This window comes from Callorhinchus milii, unplaced genomic scaffold (genome assembly GCF_018977255.1).
Source record: "Callorhinchus milii isolate IMCB2004 unplaced genomic scaffold, IMCB_Cmil_1.0 Scaffold5, whole genome shotgun sequence".
In the NCBI taxonomy this organism is placed as follows: domain Eukaryota; kingdom Metazoa; phylum Chordata; class Chondrichthyes; order Chimaeriformes; family Callorhinchidae; genus Callorhinchus; species Callorhinchus milii.
The window spans coordinates 14,779,076-14,796,357 of NW_024704746.1; the positions used below are offsets into that span (position 1 = coordinate 14,779,076).

Below are 17,282 nucleotides of genomic sequence, written 5' to 3' on the forward strand. Positions count from 1 at the left end.
GCAAGTGAAATTTTACACCAAAGCTCTCAATAAATAAGACCTACTGGCTTTACAGTTACAAAGATCAATAATCTGCTCAATGAGGCCAATGTCGTTTTTTTATTTTTCTTCTGTTTAAGATCAAAGAATTCTCCTTATTAATCTATTGAATAACACAGGATTTTATGCACTATGATATATTATTTCCAAGATAATTACCCAACCCTATAAACTACTTTGTGATCCTGATAAGATAACCAACTTCCAAAACAAACTACGATACGTGTGTGTGTGCATGCGAGTATAAGGGATCATATCTACCAATACACATTTTAGAAATCGAGTTACCATTACTAAATAAATCCAAAACACTGTATTACATTTTATATATATTATTTCAGCACAAATTTTTAAAAGAACAATGTTATTAATATACTCTTGTCCAGCTTTACTGAATTGTATCCATATTCAATACAATAATGCCACAACCGCTGAAGGCATCCACAATTAGTCAATATTCGGCAGAATATAAAATTTGTGTGTTTTTGATTTTGAAGAATTATCAAAGATTGCTGTGATTATATATAGATAATTTGAATCATATTCAACAGTGAGTTTATTATTTCCTCCTTATAGAACAGAGGGTTCACATTGTAAGAACCATTTTTCCAGTAGCTCCATGGGAGTTAATAATATCTTCATGAGCCTGTGCCACTTTCTCTAGTGGATATTCACGACCAATTAATGGTTGTAGCCAACCAGCTTCAATTCCAGCAAGAAGTGCAGCAGCAGACTCCTGGAGATCCTCCTGCAAAACAGAAAGACTAAAGAATTGATCTACTGTTGGTTACAGTAACATCTCATCAAATTCCAAATAGAAGACTGCTATTTTTATGTTTTAGTGACTATAAACGGATACATCTTATGAATATTGAAGAATATTATGGCCATATTCTGAACATTTCGGGACAAAAAGTCTACAAATCCCCCAAATCTCCAATGATCCATGTATAATATATCCCATTGTCATAGGATTAATTATCTTGCATATTCTTACATCACAATGTTTATTTTTTCACAGCACAAACATCCACAGAAGTCATGGCTATAAGTAACTTTTACATCAAATGAGTAAAATCCAAATTGTGCCTGGAGTGCTACAAAAATAGGAAGAAAGTAAGGGCCAAAGCACGATATAAACATTTCAGCCTGAAGTGCATTTCATGGTATATTGCCTGCCTTATGTAAGTTTTTGACTTCTGTTGTTATGATAAATAATAATGTATCTAGGTCATTGAATCCTGTTTAAGTAGATTGTTGATCCGAAATAAAACTGTCCTTATTGAATAGCTGACTAACAGCTAATTCAGATTGATTTAGAATGAAAATATTTACGATTATTTCCCTTTATTTTGAAAACAGCTTTGATAAGCCTTTGTAAAAAANTACTTAAAACTGAAAATGGTTAACATATCACATAGAAACAAGCACCAATGCTTTTTCTAGCATGACTAAAGTCTAATCACAAAGTAAATGAAATACTTTTGCCTCTCAAAAGCATACAATGTAAAGAAGAAAAGGATAGGAAAATAGCCTGGGGACACCCTGATTGCACTACTGAAACATGCCGTCTGGTAGGCTTGACTGTCCTGTTTTTATGAGGATGAAAATTACAATTGAAACAGAAGAGAGCAAAGCAATGTAATAGTTTTGGTATACAATTTTGAAATTACAGTTCTTACCTTGGTTGAACTAAATAAAGACATGCCAATGATGCTGGACTCTTTGGCCATAGTATCTCTGGGATTTATTTCAATGGAACCTCTGTTACCAACAATCTACAAATTAAAAGTAAATCTAAAATTCAGTGAAAATGTAGTTGAGAAAAATGATAAACACTATCACCATTAAAACTGAGTTTAAAAATTGGTTTATCATAAAATGATTTCAATGAGTAGATCACATGTTACTTACAATCACTCTGCCATGGTTTGAAATAAGCTGCAAATCGATGCTCAGATTTATATTGGCCATCATTTCTATGATTATATTCATTCCTTGAGCACCTGTATATTCCTGAAAATAACAAAAATAACCAACCAAAGATTAATTCTCCAACTGACAACTTTAAGAGTCAGAGCATTGTGTAATCCAACACGGAAATCAATTATTTGTAAAGCATCAACCAAATAATGGTGTGACTTCTAATTTTATACTGCATTACTGTATGTTACTGATATCTGGGATATAATATAAACCTTGATTGATATCTGTGAAAGAGTTAAGCACACTTGCATAAATGCTTATGTCATAAACAAGGAACGTAATTGAGATCTCTTGAAAATAATTGAAACTTTAAGGGGCAAGATGAATAGTCTAACATGACAATAGGTGGTCTGCATGCATTGTTAGTTTTCCTCAAAACAATAGCAGCTTTGCATGCGAGCTCATTACAGTATATTACAGTAATTGTGATCCTCTGGCTATGTCAGAATCAGACATACGCTACAGGCAGGGTGAAACCTTGGGCAAGTTTCCTTATTCTACACGCCTAATAATAATCCCTCCAAAAAAACAAAACAATAATAATAATTGGTCATTTTCAATCTACGACTGTTTGTGGGACACTGCTGTGCGCAATTGGCTGCTGCGTTCGCCCACAAATATACAGTCAATTCACTTTACAGTATATTCTGTGAAGCACTTTGAGATGTCTAGTAGACATGAAAAACGCTATATCAAATGCAAGGATTATTATTATTATTACATAATTTAATAGAATCTACACCCATAAAAGTCTCAAAAATGTAATCAATTCATAAAAAATGAAAACATTTAACCAAATAATTTTATACCTTAATCTTATCAATATATCCAGACTCTCTGTGATTGAAGGTCTTGGAAGCACCATTCTTTTGAACTACACCCAGTCCATCCTGAGTCCCAGCGGTACCAAACACCTTTAAGCCAAATGCTCTAGCAATCTGGCATGTTGCTATACCAACCTGAAAGTTAACATGATGAATACATTTTATCTTTATCAACAGGTTATATAAACGAATACAATATAAATGGTTTCCAGTTCTGCAAGCAAATGTCAAGAATCCTTTCAACCCTAATTACTTTCTGTTTCACAATCCATTCCGATTCACATTCTGACTCAACCAAATTTTTTACACATTGATGCAAATCAGAAAATCAGTATCTAATGTGTATGTATTTGCACTATTAAAGAACCTTTTACCTTCCTTATCCCAAATGCTATATTATGTGGGTTGCTATATCTAAGTGTAAAATGCAGATATCTATCTCATTAAACTTTAATCTTTGTCCTACATATCTGTAAAACTATTTTCTCATCCATATTAGCCAATATGTGATGACTTCAATCCACGACTGTTAGTGGGACACTGCTGTGCGCAATTGGCTGCCGTGTTTCGCCCACAAAATATAGTCAATTCACTTTACAGTATATTTGTGGAAGCGCTTTGAGATGTACCAAAGACATAACAAAACACTATATCAAATGCAAGTATTATTATTATATTTAAATATTATTTTTGATTTTTGTTTGAATTCTATTGTGCAATCAAAACAAATGATTTTGTAACATAACACATGCTTCCATAATTTTTCTTTACTCAGTAGAAAATTGGTACGTGCAAGATGTTAGTGCACTCTCAAATAGCCTATAACTTATTTACCTATGCAAGTAGTGCAAGTGAAATTTTACACCAAGGCTTTCTAATAACTCCATTTGCTGTAGTTACGTAAATGCAGCAGATTTAAGTCATTGCGGAAGCTACAGCAAATCCAGAAACATAACCTTACCCCTCCACTTGCTCCATGAACCAGCACACTTTCTCCTGGTTTTGCATTTGCTCTAAACCAGAAAGAAGTACAAATGAAAACATCATCTGTTTGGGCCCATTCCATAACAATGGAAAATATAGAGTCGATTATAAAAACGATAAATAACCATGAACATGTATCACCAAATCATTCAGCGGTTTAATACATTTGCATTAGAATTTCTTCTTAGCTAACATTAATCCTGAATTGTAGCACCTTTTTTGAAAAAAAAGGCTCACATTGTCTTACTTGTGGAAGAGAGCACGATATGCAGTGAAGTAAGGGATTCCTATTGCTGCTCCTTGCTTGTAGTTTAGGGTATCGGGCAAGGGGTAAACTGAGTCATCTGAAGCAACTGTATACTCTGCATATCCACCCGTGATGGTTCCACTCGTAAAGACACGATCACCTTTCTCTCAGAGAATAGAGATGCATTGTCATTAACTGAGTCCAACTTTGTGCACAAATAGATTTTCACACCAAAAGCTGTACACTTTAAAGATGTTTTTCTCAATAACTTGTCTGAGGACCAATACCAGGCATGATAACCACACAGCCAGTCCACATAACAGATATGTTTAGATTAATCTCTCAAAAGACTCATTTACAAATAGAATACTACATTAAAAGAAGAAACTGAGCCAGTCTCTAATATTAAAAAANGACTGTATACACTATACAAATAATAAAAATATATAAATGTACTTAGGAAACAAAAACTTACATTGGATATAAACATGGGCATTACATTATACTAAACATGAATCGCACAACTCATTATAATTCACATTTTTTTTTCTCAAGAGAGTGGAGTGTATTTAACCAGCAAATTTGGACAATAATAGATCGACGCTTCATACAGTACAGCACATCTGGGAGTCCTGTAGCTCAGTGATTAGAGCACTCGCTTTGCAAGCGAGAGACCTAAGTTCAATTCCAGGCAGGGCCAAACCTTGGGCAAGTTTCCTTACTCCACACGGCTAATAATAATCCCTCCAAAACCAAAAACAATAATAAATTGGTCATTTTCAATCTACGGCTGTTTGTGGGACATTGCTGTGCGCAATTGGCTGCCGCGTTCACCCACAAATATACAGTCAATTCACTTTACAGTGTGTTCTGTGAAGCGCTTTGGGACGTCCTCCCAACGTGAAAAGCTCTATATCAAATGCAAGGATTATTATTATTATTATATTATCTCTTCAAATTCCATTTTGGTGAAAGTCCCCAATCTATTTTTAAATATAGTTTGATCTGTATCAGGATCTCATTTATCATCAATCTTTTGGATAATCATAAAATGCAACAAATTACCTTAAATTTAGTCACATATTCTCCCACTTGTTCCACAACTCCAGCGACATCATTGCCAGGTGTCCAGGGCAAAGTGGGCTTCCGAACATAAGTCCCAGAACGAATATATGTTTCAACTGGATTTACCCCACAAGCAAAAACTTTGATTAGAACCTAAATGGAAAAAGATTCTTCAGAGTTGACAGATCAGTAAAGTAACCAAAACTTCTGCTGGTCCAGAACTATTTTAGGTCAACTCCAGCTAGAATCAGCATACTGGATTGGTTTACTTTATTGCAACCTCATGATAAACATTATATTACATTAGAATATGCAGCACAGAAACAGGCCATTCGGCACAACTGGTCTATGCCAGTGTTTTTGCTCCACATGAGCCTTCTCCTGCCCTTCCTCAACTAAGCTTTCAAGCATAACCTTCTATTCCTTTCTCCCTCATGTACCTATCTAGCTTTCTCTTAAATAAATCTATGCTATTTACCTCAACAACTCTTTGTGATATAAATTTCAATTTGATCATATTAATTTGGGTTGGATTTGTACCTTCCTATTGTGCATGAAGATTGACTCCCCTAATGAATTGCAGAACACAATTACTTATCCTATAATTTTTCAGTTTAAAAAGCTGGATTTACCTGATTTTCCATTGGGTTAGGAATTGGAGTATTAGATTGTAACTTGAGGACTGCTGGTCCTCCAAACTCTGAAACTCGAACAGCTCGCATTAATAATCCAGTTGATCTCCCAGAAGCCATGGTAATCTAAAATTAAATCAAATAAATGCTGTTTTTCATTTATTAATTTCACTGTATTCTCCTCAGTGTATTGCCTATTTCAATAACAAATATAAATCTTTTTGAATTATATTTGTGTCAAAGCTAATAAAAACAAGTGCAAGTAATATAATTTATGTCAAATATTGAGCCTGCATCATTTATTTACATGATATAATCAAGTGGCCAATTGCTTATAGTGTCTGAACAATAAACCTGACTCCAAGCTGAAATAATTCATTGCGAGATTCAATAAATCAGTGGATAAATTGTTTGATAAGTTTCAATGTTGTAAAATAATAATCCTTGCATTTAAAATAGCCCTTTCAAGTCTACATAATACAACATAATGGCTTATGCATAATATGCATTATATGGATAAATAACAATAATGCATTTTATGTATTATCCTTCATTTCTGGAGAACCTCTCAAACACTTCACAGGATTTCTTGTATTTTATAGGCAAACATGTAAAACAAAACAGCTAAATTTCTGAAACGTATGGATTTATAGGTCTGAATAACATTCAAGATTTTTCATTACTCATGGGAATTGAGAGTTTTACCTGTTTATTACCTTCTAAGGCAAAAAGTGTGTGTGGTGGGGGCGTGTGGGAAATCAGGGAACGTATATGCAGAACTTTCCTTCAGGTACCTAAGTGGTGTAAATCCGTAATAGCTTTCTTACGGCAAACTTTTTTTTAGGGAAATCCTATGTTTTGAGCACTCTGGCAGATTGCGTTTCTCAGTAACTGGATAAAGCAGTCTCTTCGCAAGCGTCCAAAAAATGTTCATAATAATCCTTGCATTTGATATAGCGCCTTATCACGTCTTCGAGACTCCTCAAAGCGCTCCACAGAATATCCTGCAAAGTGAATTAACCGTACATTTCGTGGGCGAAAGGTGGCAGCCAACTGCGCACAGCGGTGCCCCGCAAACAGCCGGGATTGAGTGATCAAATTTTTTTTTTTGCCCCGAGGGATCATCCAGCCCCGGAAAAGCAATCCGACCATCGACTTAACAAGCAGGAGGTTCCTGCTGCTTCAACGGCTGGGTAAGCAGAGAGAGGCGTGCGGAGTAAACTTCCTCCCTTTCCTCCTTCACGGCCGGTCTCGAAGACCTTTCTCTTCGACCACACGCCTTCAGCTCCCCTCTCGACTCTCCACCCCCTCCTCGCTCCCTCCCTTCCCTCCCCTCACCCTGACTATCCCCCCCCCNAATGCTCGGGTCCCCACCCAACTGTCCAGCGCCTCGGGACGTCCTCCCGACGCGAAAGGCGCTCTATAAATGCAATCTTGTTGTTGCTGTTGTGAGGAAACCCGCCCAACGTGTCGCCCAGGTCCTGCGGGACTCCACGCTGAGAAGGGACAGTCTCAACAACTGCACAGCAGGTCGCGCCATCCCCGCTCACGGGTCGGGTCCACCTGCAACCAACCAAACCGCCGCGCCGGTCAGGCCATCGCAACATCTCACATCGGTTGGTCTCTCCTCCCCTCCACTTTCCTCTTCCTTCTCTCCCCTCTTTTCTCGGCGGGAGGATTCCCCCCTTCGGTCGAAAGCAAAACGAAACACGACTTAAACCGAATATAACTGTGTCCTGTGGGCTCTGGTTACGGTTTGTCGCCAAGGAGGGGCGAAGGGGAGGGGGGCAAAAAATGGCCGCCCGTCACCGCCTCACTCACTCACTCACACACAAGCACACGCACACACGTCAGTCACCGCGTCACACGGGAAAGGGAAGCCGCCGCGCGCAGCCCCGGCCCCGGGCCCCGCCCCTCCCTCCCTCCCTCCCTCTGACGCGCGTGACCCGGAGCCGTTTCGAATCCGTTTCAAATTCAAATTCAAAGCCCCGACCCCCCAATGGAGCGGTTCGGTCGGTGGAAGCGGCAGCGCCTGAGCGGCGCCGACCTGAGCAGGAAAGGCGCGGTGGACCAGGAGATCAGCCACGTCGTGGGCTTCGTCAACGGCTCGGAGCAATTCTTCACCACCAGCTCGTGCTCCGGCCGCACGCTCTTAATCGACTCGGTGAGCGATGCTCTCGACTCACACACACACACACACAGACGGACACCATACGTACAATTTACATTTATTATAATGCCTTTCACGTTGCTGAGGGGCGGAAGAGACAGTCATGTGAAACTTCACGACACCTCACCAATGAGTATTTTATGTGAAATTCGGCGATTTCTGAGTGCGCCGTTCGTCGCTTGTCAGAGTATTCACACCGCGCGAGAGCGGCTGCGTTTTACGCGGTAGCGTTTTTGATCCGAAAGAGCAGCTTCTCGACTTAGTTAAGAAGGGCGTTACTCGTCCAGTATCGACTTTTATAAACACTGTATCCAGTGATGCGAGTTGTGGTGGTGGTTGTGGTGAATTGGATGGATGGAGCGGATAGATAGCAGCAGCTGAGTGGGAATGACTACCCCCATCTCCATTTACGTACAAATTGGCTGTTTAATCCTTAAAACACAGCAGTGCTTTTCTTCCATTATCCTCTTGGGGTTGGGGGGTAACTGGGGCTCTTTGCAGCTGAAGTTAGCTCCAGGTTGTGGTCTCTCTCTCTTTCTCTCTACGGCTGTTTGTGGGACAATACTGTGTGTGTCTTGGCCGCCTTTTTCGCCCACAAGAAACACCTACGCACCATCCTGCAGTATACCCTGCGAAGTGTTTTGAAACGTCTCGACCACCTGATAAGAGGCTGTTTCAGATGCGAGTATTATTGTTATAATAAGGTGACGCGCTTGGCAACGGGATGCCTGATCCCCCTCCGGTGGGCCGGGTCGTTCCGCTGTACTCCGGGGCACTGCTGATAACAAACCAGCCGGACTGGCTCGCTGGCAGGGTCAGACTCTTGGAAGGTCAGACTGAGGGCAGTGATACTTCGCAATGAGCTCTCGTAAACCCAACTGTTAGGGTGGTCCTCGCTGGCCAAGCAGCTGGACTCTTGCCAAACCGTGCTCTCAATCAGTGGCAAGCTGTGGGGTTTTAGCCGGTTAGACCCCAGCAGTACCCCTACGCACACTGAGGTCCTCCAGCCTTGGTTCTTGCCAACCTGTGTCTGATACACTCTGGAATTAGGTAAACTGATGCATCCCTCTAGAGTGAGCGCACGCTATTCCATTCCACACATGGGAATTGCCATGTGTATTTGCCATACGTGGAACTCTCTGCTTTGGATACTTTAAGTATAGGGTTTCCACACATGTCAAACACTGACTGACCAAAAATAAAAGTCTCTTCTAGTGTATGTATTCATTGCTCTGCTTGCCCTGCTCCTGCATTGATAGCTTTGGCCCTTCACTTAGCTTCTGAACACCTGTGCATCCTGTTGTCGAAAACAGCTGTGATTCAGACAAGTTAGACCCATGATTTAAAGAAGGTTTAAATCATGCGCTCTGGTTCTTATACAGCACTCAATCTTCGGAAACAAAATCATGGGATCTAATATCCACTTCTAGCAGCCAGTTTTGACATCCCCTCTGACATAATTTTGTAATTGATTTTTATTTTGTTTAGGGCCCAAACGTTACCAAAGTACAGAAACAGGCCTGCTCCTGGCTGTTTGTAACTCACCAGAAGTGTCGGAAAGAAGATGTGGTATGTTACTACCTGAAACACTTTGTTTAACCAATTGTGCTCAATGTTTTCAATGCAGTTCTGTTAGCAAATAAAATTCAGGTGAGAGCCCACTCATGCAATTGTATTGCAAATCTGAGTTATACGTACAATTATAGTACCCTTCAAGTTGGGGTTTGGGGCGGTGGGGTGGGGAACAGGGATGTGAAACTTTACAACCCATAAATAATTATTTATGTGAAGTTCAGCTCTAACTCAGTTTGTAAGGAGCAAATTATGTTTTGATCTTAACGGTTACTGTCTGCTATATTGTAATTTCTAAGTGTACCATTGTTTATTATAATATTCATGGGACATATGTGTTCATTTTGTAGTATTTGGATCCAAAAGAGCATCTTCTCAACTTAGTAAAATGTTATTCATCCAGTATCAACATGCATAAATACTATATGTTTGTTTTTGTATTGGAAGTTAAGTTTGGAGAATACTGCATTGCTTATAAGCTTTTTGTAGCTGAACCACTGCTGTTCCTACGATTACTTTTTGATATTTTTCTGATTTGCATCCTGTAGGTCACAGGGCTCCAGAAAACGTGCAATGATGCAGTATTTAAATTTGAACCATTTGTTCTACATGTTCAGTGCAGACAATTGGAAGATGCACAGCTGTTGGTAAGAATACATTCAGCATTAACTGTATATATTAAAATAGACATATACATCTACTGTAAGAACATTTTCGGAGAAATGTTAGTATTATACTTGTATTTATTTCTAAAATTGGGAATCTAAAACAAATTCATTTAGTTTCTAAGCTGATGAATAATAAATTAGAAAATTGAAAACAAATATTTGTTTGCTTTAAGTAGTGTGTTTGAGTGTAAAATGTGTTTTGTGGTTAGTTATTTTATTCAATTAATATTTTCCTGGGTTACAGCACTCTGTGGCCATTAATGCTGGCTTCAGGAACTCTGGAATCACAGTTGGCAAGAAAGGAAAAATAATGATGGTAAAGTAATATTTTTGGCATTACTTTATTAAATGATATTTATTTGTCCTTATGTATACCGCATTTCCTCAGATAATGATCAGCATGTTAATAATGGATAGCTGTGGAAATTCAATTATGAATAACCTGAACTGAGCTCCAATTATATAGTTGCTCTGCAATTAATCCCCCCAGAATTTAGACATGGGGAAAATAATGTATTTAAAGTTAACCTCAGCACCATAATTCATTCATATGATGATATTTAGCCCTAGGTGTCTATCCTGGACTAACAAATAACTGGGGCATATGCAATAATCACTCTTACCTTCACTATTTTGCTATTTTAACATTATTACTAACTTGGAAGTAAGAGTTTATAAACTCTGCAAAATTATGAATGTTTTGACAGTTTACTATCAAAATGTAATGTGCTTAACCAATGAAACATTAGGAAAACATGTTAAACACCAGCGTGCATATATATACATATTATAAATAGTGCTTCATAATAATAAATTATAGTGCATGGTTTGTTAAATAAATGCTTGTTTTATATTTTAATTTACTTCCAGGTGTCTGCTTTCCTTATTTTACAATCTCCTTATTTTATAATTGGAAGTTTATTTTATTACAAAAATGTCTGAGATATTATGACCAATCACCAATACTGCCAGCAATGGATCTTAACTGCTCTGGTAGTGGAGTGCCTGCTTCCCAACCAAAAGGTCACAGACCACAGAGGTAGCACAGTTAATGAAACTACTCATAGTTTAAGTTGGGATCCTGCTGGGCTCAAGCTATGTTTTAATTTGTTGGAAGCAATCTTTGTCAGTTCTCATTCAGGCCACAAGATGGCAGGATGAACAAGGCTAAATGCTCAAAGAGAACATTATTCAAAAAGTAGTGTATATGTTACTGATGCAGTGGTAACCATGTAACAAGGTTCTCCATTCCCATTTTGCTCACTTTTGTTGCAGTTTTTACAATGCAGTATTTAGTCATGAAAAGAGGCAATGCACATAACCAATTGGTATTCACAACAAGCATTAGGTGAATATTTTTCTTTATCTCAGCAAACAATAAAGGCCATTTTGCTGCCTCAAGCTCATTCCTTCAAAGACCATATACAATCCATGCTATCATGGGCTCCATAATTGGCGATAGTGCAGCAAAGGGCAACTAAACAGCTAGAATTAAATGCATGAATTATGAGAAGAGGCTACAGAGTTTTGAATGTTTACCCTGAATCCTGATGATGTTTAACATATCAACAAATCTGTAGAGTCCACTCATAAGAGAAAAAGTGATGGATAGTTCTGATTTTATTCAACACATGGAATGGTAGATACGTTTGGAATAAACTTCTTGTCTGTCTGGATCGTTAGGCTGTCCGGAGCACTCATTGCCTGGAGGTTCCTTTGTGTCATAAAGGCAGATTGCTGGTGAATGATGAATACATTGATTACCTTGTGCAAGTAGCAAATCAGAAAATGGAGGAAAACCAAAGAAGGATAGAAAGGTAATGCGGCATTTGCTTGGAAGCTCAGTATAACTCATTCGGTTCATTTGAATTTTCAGAAATACTGATAATGAGTTTATATATAAATCTTTTTTTCTTCAAGTATGTAATTTTGTTACCATAGATTCCACTGTATTAAAGCTTGTCAAATTGCCTATTATATTATTAATCAGACTCTGAAGGTATTATTTTGAATACAGAGAGAGATGATAATTTTTGCATTTTTGACTATAGGTTTCATGTTTGTCTACAATCTGCCTTGAGTGCTGCCAATCATGCTAAACAGCCTGGCCTAGAAGAGAATAAAGTTGCGTATGTTAATACTTCCAGGAGGAGAAAGGAAAATGAAAAAGTGGAAAAAAATGAAAAGATGGACAATGATGCAGATGATGAAATCGACCTGGGATTTTTGATGAGTTGCTCATGATCTTAACTTTTTTTTATAATAAAATAACCAGGGAATCCCTGCCTATGACATGAAAATCTACAAGAGCAGATACCAATATAAATTAACAGTTTGTATTCATGTTATCCTATTTTACTGGTGGTCAGCCACTATGTTGTGTAAATATTAATTTATTTTAAGCACAGAATTTACAGAGAAACATTAAATATGAAAATGGTACACTTTTGAAATGCTATTTTAGAAAGTTTTTTGTGTATTTTGCAACCAAATAATACAAGTTGTAGCAAATAGCATACCAGCAAGTATCTGCAATTCTGATTTTCAAACTTCAGAACTTTCAGACACTATATTTAATGAAGGGAGCAACAGCCTAGTGGGTGGTAAATGTTACTTTTCAACCTGATGTTCTGTTTTACATTAAAGCCACATTTGTTTTTGTTTACAGTTCTGTAATGGTTTCTTAGTTTTGCATAAAGTTTGCCAGAGTTTTGATGGTCTATTAAAATTCAACAGTACAAACTTTCTTCCTGTTTGAATTAAGCCAGAAAAGTTTACAGCCCAGATGAGGATGTCCATCATGTCCATTGACTCCCTCGAGCAATCCTTTCAGTCCTGTTTACCTGACCTTTCCCATACCCCTGTAGCTGATTCTTCTTAAGGTATCTGCCCTGTTGAAGGCCAATATGGATTCCGTCTAAGCCACTGCTCCCTGAAGGGCATTGCATATCCTAAGTGGAAAACCTTTTTTGACTTGCCCATTATCTTAAATTTGTGCCCTTTAGCTACTGACTCATTGATCAGTGGAAATAATTTCTCCCTATTGACTTTTATCAAAACCCCTCATAACTATCAGGTCACCCCTTGACCTTTTTTGTTCTAGAATTATGAGGGTAATTGGGCATTTACATTGGAACTCTCATTCTATGGAAACTCGATGTAGAAGAAACGCATTCCCAGCATCACTGTATTTGATTCTTACAGTTTATAACATGAAATTTATTTTGCAACAGGTGGTTTGTAGGTTTCTATATCATGTCAAAGTACAATACCTGAAAGGTGCTGCATTTTAATGGTTCTGTTAAGCCAGTAGGTGGTGCGGTTCTACATCAGTCCAACTATTTACTTGGTGTTTTCAAGTTCAAAAAGGGAGGTTTAAATGAACACGAGACACCAACACTACAGTTTTCCCACTTCAGAATCGTGTTCCTTGAATGATTCCAATTATCTCAACTACTCTTAATAACTTATGAAGACTGTTTATTTCCTTCTGTAAAGAATTACTGTACTTATTAATTTTGGTGAGGTGGGACAGATGTTTGAATTTCTAGCTCTTGGAGATTTTGAAGGGTAGGGTGTGGCTTTATATTAAGGTGAAAGGACTTATATAAAGTGTATTCTTACCTCCAACTGCAGGCACTACCTATTACCATTCATTAATGTTTGATGACTCAGTAGTGCATTTAAAGTATGGTTCACTATACATTTTACAGCATGTTTCATGGGCAGCCATTTGGATTGATTTCCATATGCAATAAGAGTTGGGAACTTGGATCACTGTCATAATAGAATGCTGTAAGGTGATTACTAATATTAAAAATGTACCTAAAATTATAAAAATATCATCTGTAGAGTTATTCTCTTATTGCCTGGGAATATGGTATGAATTAGCAGCCATAGACTTTACTTTGAGACCAGCTCCATGCCTGGACATTCTTCAATTAGCTGGAGATAGCTTTATGGAAAGAGGTCAGCTGCTTAGTTGACTCACATTTTCAAACCAGATTTCTCGATCTGAAGGTGATAATTATTCTCGCCACCAGTGCTCTGGGGCCCTATATAAATACAAAATTTTTTTAATATAACTTGCAAAGCAAATGCGATGGCCCCTTCAGCCATTTGGAGATGGGACATTTTTTTCAAAAATCTCTTAAGGGGAATGGAAGGCAATGTGGCTTTCAATGCTGCCTTCATCTTTAGGGCCTGGCTTGAAGCCCAGACAGAAGATGAAAGACTATATTCTCTGTTGGCTTTAAGTTAGCTAAGTGAAATTAATTTTGCATTGGCTCAGATTCACAACATGAAAGTGACAATATTTTGGCATTACATTACCAAGACCATAACGTAGCTCCTGTGAAACTCTTTTTGTATTGGTGTATTTAGGGAATTGTCATCAGAGGCAAGAGGTCAGACAGACAGGGCCGAACATTATCGGCAACTTGCTCTAGGAATATTTGATGGTGAAAGGGTACCAAAACTGAATTTGTAACGTTATCCATGCAAAGAGTTGCTAATTGCAGGAAGCATTTGGTGTAAAGGGGCACCTAATATTTTTTCCATGACTTGAAAACTGGATCTGCTTTCTACTTCTGTACTGTCTTCTGCATATAATCTACAAACTTTAAACACCCAAGCTTTTTTGTCTGTTACTTTTTTCAACCCTGGTGTGCTGATCCAACGCTGGTTTTATTATGATCGAATTAATCAAATTCCATTTTTACTTAATGGGATTTAAGAATTTCAGGAATCAGAGTGGAAGTGGAACATCAAACAAGAAGCTATATTTCCCATTCCTCATTACATTGAGTGTCACTGAAAGATAATTTTTTTTTAAAAAATTAACATTTTGCAACTAATCATATGCTTAGCTGAGTCTCAGGTCTTTGTTTGACCAGTGCTGCATTGGTCTGCTCGAGAACTTTTTAGGACAGGGTCCATTTGGCAAGAGTCTTAATACTGTAGCAATGCAAATCAAAGGGCTGATATCCTTTCCTCAAGGTGGTCTTGGCAGCTGGGCTTCAGTCTGATTTGCTTTTAAATAGTGGTGCTCAAACCTATCACTACAAAAGCAGAATAAAACATTGATGATAATGTTCCACTGTTCAGTTTCATATTAACCCAATATTATTTAACCACTTCTGCAAAGAAGGTAAAATGTGGTATTCTGCTGGAGTATGTTTCCGAGTATGTTGCTTTGTGAACTTTATAAAAACAAATTGCAAAAGGAAAACCTAGCAATTTGGATGCAAGCAATTACATCATTTCTCTTCCTTATTCAGATCAAGGTAGGAATTATTCCATTTACATCCGCTTCTTTAATAGCTTCCACCTGCTGAATGGAATAAGAATAATTAATTTAATGATATGTCAGTTTTATGGTAACCTTAGTCTGTAACATCACTTGCACCCATCTGGACCCCAACATAACATGGCATTAATCCAACTAAAATAAATTGAAACTAATATTGGGACTAGATTTAACAGACCGCAGTATATCTTTAACTGCTTATAACTTAAATAATGTAATACATAAAACATTAATGGCTGAAGGAAGTGTCTTTTACAACAGGATACTTCTGAGTAATAAAATCCTTCAATATTTAAATTCTTCAATAAAACAAGATAAAGTTGTTCAGAGAATACTAAATAGTCCATTTTAAAGAGGAAACAGTGGGGCAAGCATTTTATTCTGTCATTAATGAATTTGCAAGGTCTACATTTGCAGAATTGCAAAACTGAGTGTTTTGACTGAAAGTGATATGTAGCTGATAGAATAAACTTAGCATCAATGTTACTGCAGCTTTGCAAGATCTTGGTATATTCTTCAAACTCACCAGTCTAAGAGCTTATGCTTGAAATGAAAGCAGACTGACATATTTGTGAATTTATCATCCAGTCAGTTTCACCACACATCTTGAATACTATACCTCATCTTTTAACAATTATTCATGGGAATTATAAAAGATAATTCAGTAAATTGGTTGCTTGAACTTCAATGTAGCGAGAAAGCAAGAGAACTAACTGAGGAAACTTAACTGCTGATCAGAAATTGTCTTGATATAAAGGTGATTGAGGAATTTCAATTCTCATTGATTCAATGCTATACTACACTATAGAATACAAAGAATCAGCTAAAATTATCCTATTTACAGTATCCACCACAGTACTCAGCACATAGGGAGCAAACCGCTTTATGCAAAGCATTTATGGTACTGCTATTGACTGATCTTTGTCAATAAAACCACTAACAGTATTACATCCTCTGTGAATGTGCCTTCTCAGCTGTGCAATGTGAGTTCCTCTTCAACAATCTTTAATATGGCCACAAAAAGCTCAATTGATCCATTTTCCCCCACTCATTATTTTAATTACTGATGTTGAAGCGGTTGAAATATTGTAGGAAGCAACAAATTTCAGATAGCTTGATTGTCTTGACTTCCCACCCACCAACAATCCACTATAATGTGGCTGCTAACATTGCTGAATAAAGCATATAAATTTAAACAATTAAAGGAATAAGTATTGTTACTAGGTCACTGAAGTACACTCAATACACTTGCTCTAAGTGAGGATGGGATTGGATCATTATTTCAAGCATTAAATAACATTTTAACACGGTGTCCAATATAGACCTTTTTAACAGAAGTAGAAGGATACATTTATACAAGAAACTTGAGTAGCTTCTGCGAGTTGTAAATTTACATAACAAATAGAATGCAGTGAATCTATTACTAAGTTGTCAATTCACTGAAAATAGTTAACAGTTGAAGGGTAAAGAAATGAAAGCAAGAGGGCCTGGATAATGGCTAATTAAGCTTAATGGGTTGAAAATATTCTTATGCCAAAATTATGACTGACAATGCATATGATTTAATAACTTCTATAAATAACTTTCAGAACTAAAGTTTAAAGTAGAACACAGCTGTAATTTTTGAATGCATTCTCAGTTACGTATTAATACATTTTGATTTTACTTGGATTGGGGACTTGGACCAATTATTTACACCATCCTTTCTTCCAACTGTTAACCAGTGTGTGCTCCAGAATATTGTAATATTTTGTCTCCGCGTTATTTTGCGTCCATCAAATTGGCCT

At 37.4% G+C, this 17,282-nt stretch overlaps 2 protein-coding genes across 2 annotated transcripts; one reads left to right on the top strand and one right to left on the bottom strand.

Moving 5' to 3' along the window:
* Positions 1-79: 79 nt before the first annotated feature.
* cryz (crystallin, zeta (quinone reductase)) lies at positions 80-7,491 on the bottom strand. The gene is made up of 9 exons (XM_007887276.2): positions 7,390-7,491; positions 5,778-5,903; positions 5,146-5,298; positions 4,081-4,244; positions 3,811-3,862; positions 2,835-2,984; positions 1,954-2,055; positions 1,722-1,817; positions 80-787 (listed from the first exon to the last, which is right to left on the bottom strand). The coding sequence occupies exons 2-9, from the start codon at positions 5,895-5,897 to the stop codon at positions 626-628; spliced, it is 999 nt and encodes a 332-aa protein (XP_007885467.1). The 5' UTR covers positions 5,898-5,903; positions 7,390-7,491; the 3' UTR covers positions 80-625.
* A 226-nt stretch (positions 7,492-7,717) lies between these two features.
* Positions 7,718-14,029, top strand: tyw3 (tRNA-yW synthesizing protein 3 homolog (S. cerevisiae)). Its single transcript, XM_007887275.2, has 6 exons — positions 7,718-7,941; positions 9,436-9,516; positions 10,068-10,166; positions 10,432-10,503; positions 11,871-12,004; positions 12,239-14,029. Exons 1-6 carry the CDS (start codon positions 7,777-7,779, stop codon positions 12,429-12,431), a joined length of 744 nt encoding a protein of 247 aa, XP_007885466.1. The 5' UTR covers positions 7,718-7,776; the 3' UTR covers positions 12,432-14,029.
* Positions 14,030-17,282: the final 3,253 nt, after the last annotated feature.

Coding starts and splice junctions, on each gene's coding strand:
- tyw3 (XM_007887275.2), top strand. CDS start 7,777: ATGGAGCGGTTCGGTCGGTGGAAGCGGCAGCGCCTGAGCGGCGCCGAC. Junction 7,942..9,435: donor GCACGCTCTTAATCGACTCG/GTGAGCGATGCT, acceptor TATTTTGTTTAG/GGCCCAAACGTTACCAAAGT. Junction 10,167..10,431: donor TGGAAGATGCACAGCTGTTG/GTAAGAATACAT, acceptor CCTGGGTTACAG/CACTCTGTGGCCATTAATGC.
- cryz (XM_007887276.2), bottom strand. CDS start 5,897: ATGGCTTCTGGGAGATCAACTGGATTATTAATGCGAGCTGTTCGAGTT. Junction 4,245..5,145: donor AATATGTGACTAAATTTAAG/GTAATTTGTTGC, acceptor ATTCTCTGAGAG/AAAGGTGATCGTGTCTTTAC. Junction 2,985..3,810: donor TTCATGGAGCAAGTGGAGGG/GTAAGGTTATGT, acceptor GTTAACTTTCAG/GTTGGTATAGCAACATGCCA.